General features: G+C 44.5%; 1 protein-coding gene across 2 annotated transcripts in view; it reads left to right on the top strand.

Annotated features, from left to right (window-relative positions):
• The first annotated feature begins 1836 nt into the window (after nucleotides 1-1836).
• The window catches only part of Rlf (RLF zinc finger), a 70665-nt gene continuing 60621 nt past the window's right edge, over nucleotides 1837-11880 (top strand). Inside the window, exon 1 of one of the 2 annotated variants that reach the window (XM_006995784.3) lies at nucleotides 1837-2168. In XM_006995784.3, the coding sequence (XP_006995846.1) occupies nucleotides 1926-2168 (243 nt within the window). In that variant the 5' untranslated portion in view covers nucleotides 1837-1925. The remainder of the gene's footprint in view (nucleotides 2169-11880) is intronic. The other variant, XM_076564976.1, reaches the window with a different exon arrangement.

The following is an 11880-nucleotide window of genomic DNA, read 5'->3' as shown; positions in this document are numbered from 1 at the left end:
GGTTCCCTCCTCTCAGGTGACTCTGTTTTTGTCTTAAGTTTACAAACAACTAATTGGCACAATGACTTATATTTCATGGAAGGGGGTAAAGCATTTAGGCCATCACTGTCAAATCTCCCATTACCAAATTATACATTACCTTCATTGGGACCCATAGTTTATAGACTCCCTCCAGTTGAGAGAAGAGTATACCCCTCAATTAGACCAAACCTCTTGTGTTCTGGATGCTATCTTCTCTGCCTTCTCAAGGACTTTTCTCCTGTGTTCCTTCTGCATCATAATTTCTCTCTGTATCATTTTCATGCTTATACGAACACGCTCTCTGGTTTTCACTTCATCCCACACCCTGGGCTCCAGCCACATGGGCTTTGCCATTCCCCCTTTCCTCTCTGTTCTTCCTTGCATTTCCTTCTTGTCCTCTCCACCCAAGGGAGCTGGAACTCAGATCCTCCTGTCTCAGTCTCTCCCTCAAGTGCTGTGATTACAGGGGCTTTGTAGTTATTAGACGAGAAAAACAAACCTCATGACTTTTGTATTTATGATTTCCTTGCCTAGAGAACTCTGACTTTTGTGTTTGTTTTCCTTTAAATTTATTTTTTAAAAAATCAAATTAGGGGCTGATGCAAGCAAGTAAAGGCACCTGCCACCAAGGCTGATGACCCGAGTTGGATCTTCAGAAGCCACACGGTGAAAGGAGGGAACCAACTCCTGCACAGTTGAATTCTGATCACTACACTGGCCACTGGGGCACACAGGCACTCACACACACCTCAGTCCCCCACGTAAATAAATCTGTATCTGTTTAAATTTAGTTAGTTATTTTGTTTGTTTGTTTGGGATTAAAGGCGTGCACCACCATGCCCAACTTGTTTGTTGTTGTTTGTTTTTTCTTTTGATGAGGACCTTGCTGTGCAGCAAAGCAGCTCGGGCTGGCTAGGGACTTCAGAACTACCTCCAGGAATGCTGATGTTACAGCTTCTTCTTCTTCAATTCAGCATCTTCTAGCCTCCCTCTAATGGGTGCTAATATTAGGATGTGCTACTGTGTTCTGCGTATTTTTTTTTTCCCGAGACAAGGTTTCTCTGTGTAGCCCTGGCTGTCCCAGAACTAGCTCTGTAGACCAGCCTGACCTCAAACTCACGGAGATCCGCCTGCCTCTGCCTCGAGTGCTGGGATTAAAGACGTGTGCCACCACTGCTGGGCTCACCTGGCCGTTTTTTTAAGTCTTTAACCCATAAACTTTAGATACTGATAGTTGTTTTTCCCCCCAGGGCGGTGGTGGCGCACACCCTTTATTCCCAGCACTCAGGAGGCAGAGGTAAGTGGATCTCTGTGAGTTTTAGATCAGCCTAGTCTACCAAGTGAGTTCCAGGACAGCCAGGGAGAAACCCTGTCTCGAACAGGCCCCTCCCTCCTCCCAGGTTTTTTTTTTCCCCTCCTTCTAGTAGAATCGTCTAAACGCCATATTTTGGCTGATCTTTCTCCAGCGACTAGTCATGCCATTACTATTACAAAACAAGTTCCCTGGAGCTTGTTTTCAGTTCGAGCCTGACAATCTTTGTTTATTTATCCTCGAACCGGGGATGCTTTTCTCCAGGCTTCGTTCTGGGATACCTTCCCCTCGCTCTTCAGTTCGCAGCCCGGCTGACATCTCTCTCACATCCCGATTGTCTCTAGGCCCTTTGCGCTCCTCGACACTGAAGGGCCTGTAGAACCCAGGGCCGCGAGAACCTCGTCGTTGCTAGGCTGTTGCTAGGGCGGCCGCGGTGGAGACGTCTGAGAGGACCAACGTTCCGCGTCCTAGTGACGGAATAAAGTTGGCGCCAGCGTCGCCAGGGAGCGCGTCACTATCCACGGGCGGTCGGGGGCGGGGCCAGGCGGAGTCACGTGGTCCGGTTGCCTACGCGCTGCTGGGCCGTGGGAAGATGGCGGACGGAAAGGGAGACGCCACCGCCGCCGCCGGGGCCGGGGCCGGGACTGAGGCTCCGGCGGTCGCAGGAGCCGGAGGCGGAACCGAGACTGAGTCCATGGCTCGGGGTCATCGCCCTGCATCTCCCGCGCCGGGAGCCCCGGGCCTGCGACCGTGTCTCTGGCAGCTGGAGACCGAGCTGAGGGAGCAGGAGGTGTCCGAGGTCTCATCTTTGAACTACTGCCGGAGCTTCTGCCAGGTAAGGGGCCGACTAGCTGGCCGAGGGTGGAGGGGCGGGGAGGCCTGGGGAAGAGCCCCCCGGGTCCGCCTCAACAGCACGGGGCTAGTGGAGAAACCGCCACCCCCGTGTCTCGTCGCGCCCCCGGGCCGGGCAGGCCCAGCTCTGCCACAACCCTGACTTCAGCCACTGCCGGGGCGGGTTGCGCTGGGCGGTACTGAGAGCCCAGAGAGCTCCCTGGAAGGGCTGTGCCCTGTCGCTGTTGCCTGGGTCCTGGCCGGGTGGTTGGAGCGCCACTGCCCCCCTGAGGGTTCGATTGCCAGTTCGTGCAGGGAGACGCGTTTTTTTTGTTTTTTGTTTTTTCTGTCTTTTTTTTTTTTTTCTTTCTTAGTAGTGTGCTGATCTCTAAACTGGAAAGCCCTGGTTTTTCTGAATAATCAGGAGAGGTGGGCTAGGGCCAGAGACTTATCTTTGGAGTCAGCATCTTTTGACTTCCCAGAGATACGACGGTTGGTTTTGGATGGCTTCTAGAGCTTCCGGATTAGGGATTACTGAGCCGTTTGGTTGGTTGTGTTTTTTTGCTATTTTGGGCGGGTATGAAGCTATGTTTATGCCATTCTTTGGCCTGTCTTGTATTCGTTTGCGGATTGTGCTACTGGAAATGGGGCCGATGAGCCCTGTAGTGGAGATTAGACTGTGAGTAGAAGAGGTCGGGCGAGAAATGTACAGAATGGCCTATACATCTGGCAGTCAGGTCCTTTCTGTGCGGGTCCCAGTCCGTGGGGCTACATGCTGACCGATGTGTTAAGTTGGGTCTCCATGATCATATTGCAAGTTTTTCCATGTTTTCAAGTGCCTCACAAGTGTAAATGCTTGCCGTTATTGTTTTTACCTCTGGTACTTGCACTATCAGGTTTCAGTCATCCCTTTGCTCCTCATTTGGTATACCTTAGAGAATACAATATAATCGAAGTATGTTGGTACGTGGACTCTTAATGAGCAGTTGAGTGCTGAAAAAATTGTGGAGTTACAAAGTTGTAGTTGGGGTAGTGAGCAATTTGCTCAGTTAGTCCTGGACAGATTTAAAGTTATCTCGATTGATTGCTGTTCGTATCCACTTTGACCCAGAAGCTTGACTATTTGGAATTTGGCTCTGCTCATCCTTTCTGTACGTTAGATCATTCCAGTTCTTGTGTGTGTATAATTTTCAGCTCTTCCATTATTGTGCATTTTATTAGTAATCATTCTTTTTTAGGATAGTCATTTATTCCACAAATCTTTGCCAACCCTTAGAATGGTGCCAGACATTTAACCAAGTGTTGAGGAAACGTGAATAAGACTTAACCCTTGATGAGAAATGAGTATTTGCAAAGCTTGGTGGTGAATACCTGTAATCCCAGCGCTGAAGCAGGAAGATCTGTGCAAGTTCAAGGACATCCTGGGCTTCATAATAGGCTTCCAGGGTAGGCCACAGTATGATACTCCTTTCTCAAATACATATTTCACCACCCCTCCAAAAGAAATAACAGTATTTCCAGTGCAATTTTGGTAGTGATGAGGAAAAGTGCCATGCAGAAAGTATGTGAGGGGACATCCTAGTGAGAATGACAGGGAAAAGATGACTGCGATGGGAGAGGCCACTTTGAATAGGGTAGACCCTCTGACTTAAAGGATATAGACGAATCATACAAAGGCCTGGAGCAGGGGTGACAGCGTTCTAGTGTGGGAGGTAGAGCTGAGAAGGAGTACAGAAGGCTGTGGGACAGGAGGGAGTTAATTGCAGGGAGTGTGGGGGTAGGAAAACAACTGGGTTTTCAGTACAGCTTTTGAGCTTGAGCTACCTACCAGCAAGGATAACAAGTGAATGTACAGAAGTATTCTGGAAAATGTGACCATGAATTAAGTTGACTGAATAGCGTTCTTGGTTCCACTGTTTTTTTTTTTCTTTCTCTTCTCTGTGTAACCCTGGCTGTCCTGAAACTCAGTAGACCAGGCTGGCCTTGAACTCCATCTGCTTCTACCTCCAGAGCACTGAGATTAAAGGCATGCACCACCACTGACTGGTTTTGGTTCTGCATTTGACAGGCAGAAAAACAAACACTTCACTATATGACTGAGTGGTGAGGATGAGAAGCTGAGAGCACATAATACATTAAGATTGGTGATTAGTAGTATGTTATCATAAAAGGCTGACCTGTGCTCCTTCTGTGTTTACAACTACAAATTGTTTTCATCAGGTGTTCAGAAATGTCATCCTAGCCTGGGTGTGGTGGTACATACCTTTAATCCTAGCACTCCAGAGGCAGAAGAAGGGGGCAAGCAGGCCTCTGTGAGTATAAGGGCTGGGTTGTCTACATGGGGAGTTCCAGGCCATTCAGGTCTATACAGTGAGACCCTGCTCAAAAAGAAAAAATGTTCAGCCAGGCGGTTGTGGCTGAACTTTCGATCTTAGCACTAGGGAGGCAGAGGCAAGTGTCTGAGTTTGAGACCAGCCTGGTCTACAGAGCAAGCTCCAGGACAGCCTGGCTACACAAAGAAAACCTGTCTTGGGAAGAAAAAGAAGGAAGGAAGGGAAGAAATGTTCTAAAGACTTAAATTGTACCAACAGTTGTAACATGCTGTTAACATATAAGAAATAGGTGTATCTCAAACCAGGTGTGTAATACACACTTTTAATCCTAGCACTTGGGGAGGCTGAGGCAGGCAGAGGAAGATGGAGGAAGAGCAACCAGTGCTCTTAACTATTGAGCCATCTCTTCAGCCCAGAACTCTGGGTTCAGGGAGGCTCATCAGAGACCCTGCCTGGGTGTGAGGTGAAGAACAAGCAAAGACGATAACCCCAGCCTTCAGCTTCCATTTGGAGAAAGAGGACATTCCCAAAAGTTGTCCTTGACTTCCATGGTACCACACATCTGCACATCAATGGTTTTAAAAGTAACTAAGAAAAAGATTAACGCTACACTTTTTGTTACTGTTGAAAAATTGATGATGTCTTTAGATTTTTTTGCTTTATTTGGGAAACCAAAATTCTCACAGTCTGGGTCAGCAAGGTGATTAGGTGGATAAAAGTGCTTTCTGCCAAGCCTGATGACCTGAGATTGACCCTGGCTACCCACATTGTAGAAGGAGAGGTCCTGATCCCTCAGGCTTTCCTCTGACCTCCACATGCACACTCTAGCATGCCCCTCAATGAATGAAGGAATGAATAAAAATTTTAAAACATTTTGAAAGTCTTAGAACTGGTGGCACTATTTGTAACCCAAGTTTTGAAGGCTTTTTAATTAAACTTCATTTAGCATACATGAAATTAGCAGTCAGATGATTATACTGTAAGAATACCAGACAAAGTAATTTTATGAGTAAACATGTTTCATACTTTTAGATTCTAAATTTATAGTAACGTTGCTGATACTTTTTGTTTGCTTGGTTTTTTTTTTTTTTTTTTTTTTGGTTTGTTTGTTTGTTTTTTGAGACAGGGTCTAACTGTGTAGCCTTGGCTTATTAGACCAGGCTGTCCTACAACTCAGAGAGATAATGCCTGCCTCTGCCTCATGAGTGCTCAAAATAAAAGGCTCTATCACCATGTCCAGCTCAACTTCATATGTTATTTTTAAAATGGTTAAAATAAGTACTGCATATATCTTTCTGGATTCATTACCAGGTAGAAGGGTTCTGAGTCAAATAGGCCATATAATAATTAGCTCTCTGTGGGCAGGGTGTGCATTCCAAGACTGTTGATGTCTGAAACTGCAGCTACTACGAAGCTCTTTACATACTGTTCTCCCCCCACCCCAATATTTACCCATGGGTCAGATGAGATGGTTCCGTGAGTAAAACCGATTGCTGCAAAGCCTAGTAACCTGAGTTCAGCCCCTAGAACTCACAGTAAGAGAGAACAGCTCTCTAAAGCAGTTCTCTGACCTCCAACAAGTTCACCTTGTCATGTGCTCTCACTAACACAAATAAATAATTAGGCTTACTTTATAAATCAGACATAGTAACATCTTATCATAGAACTATAACAACAGTATGCTGTAGTGAAGGTTGTAGGAATGTTGTTTCTTTCTTAAAGTATCTTAGCATGTATCCTTCCTGTGATGATGTGAGATGACAAAGTTTCTGAGAGGAAATGAATTGAAAGATGGATTTATGGCTGACTCATTAGCTTTAAGCTACTATATAAGGATCACTTGAGCACAAGCTTTGTAATAACTGAGCTGGTTACTCAGTAATACTGTAGCATGGATATCTTGGACAGAGGGATATTAATGTCCCTAGTGGAATAGAGATGGTTGGCCCAGGACTTCATCACGTTTCTTAAATCAGTGTGCCATGCCATTTAAAAGTTAATGCATTACCATTTGGGGACTTTTCCATTTGATACTTTTGACTAGCCAAAAAAGTAGAGGGGGCTGCCAGTCTGTCATGATTTAAATTAGCTCTGTGGACTTGGATGTGGTATTTTCTTTACTCGATTTGCTCATTTGCAATTTGGACAGTAATAGTATATTTATTGTGTTTTGAGTAAATACATTGTGAAGACTAAGACAGTCTTTTTTTAAAAAATGCCTTGGGTTGTGTGAGTTACCCAGATTTCTTAGCTTTAGAAGAAAACATCTTTACAGCTCCAGCTTCAGCTCCAGCTTGGATTTTAGCTCTCATCTAGCCAGTCACATCATACTAGTTCTTCTTTTCAGGTGTGTTTTTTGTTGTTAGTGTTGTTTGTTTGCTTTTCCTGAGACAGGGTTTGTAGCCCTGGCTGTCCTGGAACTCATTTGTAGACCAGGCTGGCCTCAACTCAGAGATCTGCCTGCCTCTGCCTCTGTCTTCCAAGTGCTGGATCAAAGTGCGCCACCACTGCCTGGCTCAGGTGGGTTTTTGAAATAGTCTGCTAGTTTTGGTGGCGCACTTGGTGAAGAGAGGAAGGGGAATCAAGAGTTTAAAGTCAGCCTGGGCTATATTAGACCTTCTCAAAAAACAGAACAAAACATACAAACTGAAAATGGTCTAGGGATGTAAATCAGTTGGTAGAGTGCTTGCCTACTATGCAAGAAGCCCTGGGCATGGTGATGCCCACCTGCACTAATTAAATTAATACTCAGGAAGTAGAGGCAGGAGGCTAAGAATTTTAAGGTTGGGTTTAGTATGTGATCTTTGGTAGAATGCTTTTTAGCTTGCCTGAAGCCCTGGTTTCAATACTCAGAACCCACTAAAATGGGTGTGGTGTACTCAGGATCAGAAGTTCAGGATTAACCTCAGCTACAAAGCTAGTTTGAGGCCAGCCTAGGCTATATAAGAACCTGTTTCAAAAAAAAAAAAAAAAGCAAGTCTGCATCTAATGTTGGTGTTAGAGTATTGGGATTATAGGAATGTGTTGTGAATCACCCTGCCTGACTGGCTTTTTAAGGCTGGGTCACTATATATGCACCTGTATATACCAGGTGTGGGACTCTGTGTATACCAGACTGGCCTTTAACTTGTGATCCTTCTGCCTCTGCTTTACAAATGCTAGGAGTGCAGGTGTGGGCTAACACAGGAAGTTATTTTCTACCCAGTAGCCTCAATGATTGACAAGTGTTTACCACTAAGCCCTTCCTGTTGTGTTTGTTTGACACTTAGTCTTAACTGTTCTTTTTCTTGCCATCAATGTTTTAGTTAGCTTCCTCCTATTTGTAATATTATTTTCACAAATTTCTTGCTTTCTGATTGGCCTTATCTCTGGTTTGTGTTCTTTAAAGTTCCTGTAAAGAGTGTCTTACTTTGTTGCCGCTGCCACTGCCCCCCGCCCCCAACATACATATACCCTTTAAGACAGGATCTAACTGTCCTTAACTGGCCAGGAACACTATGTAGACCAGGCTAGCCACTTCGCCTTTGCTTCCTGAGTGTGCTGCACAGCTGCCCCAGCAGTCCTGTGGCTTCACCCTCTGGAGTGCCGGTGTTACTGGCATGAACCACTGCATCCAGCTCTCTTTGTGAACTTTGTATTTAATAATTAGTACAGTGCTGACATATAAATTATATATATATATATATATATCATTTTTTTTTTTTTTGAGACAGGGTTTCTCTCTGTAGTTTTGGTACCTGTCCTGGATCTCGCTCTGTAGACCAGGCTGGCCTTGAACTCAGAGTTCTGCCTCCCGAGTGCTGGGATTAAAGGCGTGTGCCACCATCGCCCGGTTATAAATATTTTTAAAAGATTTGTCATACCGTGTGCGTGCATGTGTTCATGTTCTTGAATGCTGTCAGTGCTCAAAGAGACCAGAAGAGGGTGTCAGATCCTCCTCTGAAACTAGTGAAGCTAGAGTTACAGTTACCAGATATAACTGTTGGGAACTGTGCCCTGGTTCTCTGAAAGAGCAGCAAACTTTCTTAACTGCTGAGCTGTCTTCTGGCCCCACTGTTCACCTCAAATAATTAGTTGAATGAGCTATAGTGTAGGAACTACACGGTACTTGCAAGAGACAAGAACTTTAAAAGGACCAGGTAGGAGACTGATCACTTCCTGGAGAACATTGTCAGCTCTAGCCTGTATTATATGATGCGTTGTGCACATTGTGGGGTTAGGGAGGATGGACAGATAATATGAAAAGCATTTTAGTGTTGTGGAAGAGTTGAACTAAAAAATGAACAGGGCAACAGTGCAGAGATGCTGAGATAGAAGAGAGCTTGGTGACCATGAAGATCCTTGAGTTCAATATTTTCAGTATATTTTTTAAAAAGTTTAAATCTGGCTGAAGGTGTAACTAGAAGAACAAAATTTGTCTAGCATGCCACAGGGTCTTGGGTTCTATCCACAGCACCATAGATATATTTTAAAACATTGATTATTGTATGTGTATTCATTTTCATGTGATGTGCACCTATCTGAGTGTAAGTTGTGCATGCCATTGTGCTCCTGGGGGGGGGGTGGTCAGGACAACTTTCAGAGAGCCAGCTTTCCCCCCACAGTGAACTCTGGGAATTGAACTCAGGGTGTCAAGTCGAGCACAGGTGTTTTTGCTTGCTGAAGCATCTCCTTGGCTTGCAAACAAGTAACTTCAAACTCATTGGCATTTCTTCTGCTTCTGCCTTCCCTTGGGAGATGTCTGGATAAAAATTATATGACAATAGTTCTCTAAGCAGAAGCTAGCTTTGTAGCTCATGTAACCCAAACATTGACTACTGACCCTCGAAGCAGTGGAAACTTTGGTTGTTGTGTCTGCTGTTCTCGGAGACATTCTGTCCATCCACTATTTGAACATTGTTAATAATAAATAAGTAGGAAGCACCATTAATTGTAAGACCACGAAGACTAATAAAACATAGGTGCTTTGTTTCATTCAGATCAAATATCTGTCACCTCTTCCCAGAGGCCTTCCTTAGCTGTCTTTGGTTTTGAGAGGCAGGCAGGTCTCCGTATGTAGCCCAGGCTAAGATCCACCTTAAATCCTCAGCTGTCTCAGTGCTAGAAGTACAGGTGTGGGCCACCACCTCCAACCCTGGCTACCTTATCGAAACTAGCACTCCTAGTTATCTTTAGGTCACTGTCTGATCTGTCTGACCTCCCAGCTGGACTGTGTCATCAAAGGCTTGACTTCAGAGTAGTTCTTAGCACTTTATGGGAATGCAGTAACTATGAGAGCTGCTGGTTTTAAATTTTTTCTTAAATTTTACTTATGTATTATTGTATGGTGTCTGTGCACAAGGTGAATGTAGACATGTAGAGATGAGAGGACAATTTTGTGGAGTGGCTGTTTTCTGCTATGTGGGTGCCTCTGATTGAATTCAGGTTATCAGACTTGGTGGTTCGTGCCCCCATCCACAGAGCTATTTCACAAGCCATTATCTTGTTGTATGTCTTTGTTTTGAGACGGGGTCTTACTGTAAGCTACATTGGCCTGGAGCTCTTCAAGTAGCTGGTTCGAGCCTTGGTCTGTTCCTCCTGTTTCTGCCTCCTGAGTGCTGGGCCTATAGGTATGGGCCACCACATGTGGTAGCACCATAATTTAACCACCTGTGTTGCTTTTTGGTTGATATCACAGGTGTTTCAGAGAACTTGGTGATTTATATCTGCAACATAGATTCCTAGATTAAAAAGAATGTTGATGGGGGCTGGAGAGATGGCTCAGTGATTAAGAGCATTGACTGCTGCTCTTCCAGAGGATCTGAGTTCAATTCCCAGCACCTACCTGGCCAGCTGCTCACACTGTCTGTAGCTCTAGGGGATTTGACATATTCTGATTTTCATGGGCACTGTACACACACTGTGCACAGATCTATTTGCAGGCCAAACACCTATATACATAAAACTAAATCTTTTTTAAAAGTGTTGGTGGGTACTAGTCTACCAATAAATTGGACATATATGTCCACCAGTTTGTGAGTACCTATTCCCTATATATCCTTGCTAATTTGGTATTATTAAACTTAATACTTTTAATGTTAAAAGCATGTTCTCATCTTGTAAATTTGCATTGAAGTAACTTGAATGTTTTCCATGTAAATTAGATATTTAAATTTTCTTTAAGAATACTTTTATTTGTTCTTTGAGAATTTCATGCAAAATATTTTGATAACATTCATCACCCCAAATTCCTCCCCACCTTTCCACCCACCCAGCTTTGTGTACTCCACCACCCCAAATATACTCCAGTTTGCTCTGCCCAGATACTTTTGGATGTGGGACCATTCCATGGGGCATTACCAGTCTACCAAGGGTTACACTCTACTTCCAGGGGTCAGTCTCATAGAAAACTGACTCTCTTCCAGTATCTATCAGTTGCCAATAGACTTTCATTTAGAAACAGTGCTTGGTGCTTACTAACCTCCTCCATGCTGGGATTTTGTCTGATTTGAGCTTGTCTGGGTCTTGAGTATGTTTTCACAGCCACTATGAATTCTTATGTGCAACTGTCCTGTTTTGTCTGGAAAATGCCATTTCATTTTTGTCATCTACCACCTCTGGCTCTTACAGTCTTTGTGCTCCTGTGTCCTCCTCAATGATCCTGGAGTCTTTGTGGGGAGGATGTGATATAGATGTCTCATTTAGGGCTGAGCATGCCTAAGTCTCATACTCTGAATGTTGACCACTTGTGGGCTTCTTGTGTTAATTTATTTACTGTTTACTCAAGAAGCTTCTCTGGCAGGTCGGTGGTGGCTCACACCTTTAATCCCAGTACTTGGGAGGCAGAGGCAAGCTTATCTCTTGTGAGTTGGAGGACAGCCTGGTCTACAGAATAGCCTGGTGTGTACCATTCCAAGGACAGCCAAGGCTGCATAAAGAAACCCTATCTCAAAAAAACTTGAAGAAAAAGAAGAAGAAGAAGAGGAGGAGGAGGAGGAGGAGGAGGAAGGGGAAGGGGAATAAGGGGGGAAGAAGAAGGAGAAGAAGAAGGAGGAGGAGGAGAAGAAGCAGCAGCAGCAGCAGCAGCTGCTGCTTCTCCAGTGAGGGTTAGGAGATGAGTATAGTGATGAGTTGTTAGTTTATTACTATGTCCATTTATCAGTATAATAGTAATAGGTCTCTCCTAGAGCCTATGACCTATCTAGCCACAGGTATTACTGTTAACCAGTAACAGTGACAGGTAGTGGTTTCATCTTGTGAATTGCTCCTTAAATCCAATCAGAAAGTGTTTGGCTACTCTGATAAAATTTGTGCCACTATTTCACCAGGAAGTATGTTGTAACCAGGCTGGTCATTATTGTAGCTCTTGAGGCACAGCTGGGTGAGATTAATGATTACTATTCT

This window comes from Peromyscus maniculatus, chromosome 2 (assembly GCF_049852395.1).
Source record: "Peromyscus maniculatus bairdii isolate BWxNUB_F1_BW_parent chromosome 2, HU_Pman_BW_mat_3.1, whole genome shotgun sequence".
In the NCBI taxonomy this organism is placed as follows: domain Eukaryota; kingdom Metazoa; phylum Chordata; class Mammalia; order Rodentia; family Cricetidae; genus Peromyscus; species Peromyscus maniculatus.
Note: the sequence above shows the minus strand (reverse complement) of the source record. Positions and strands in the feature narration are given on the sequence as shown.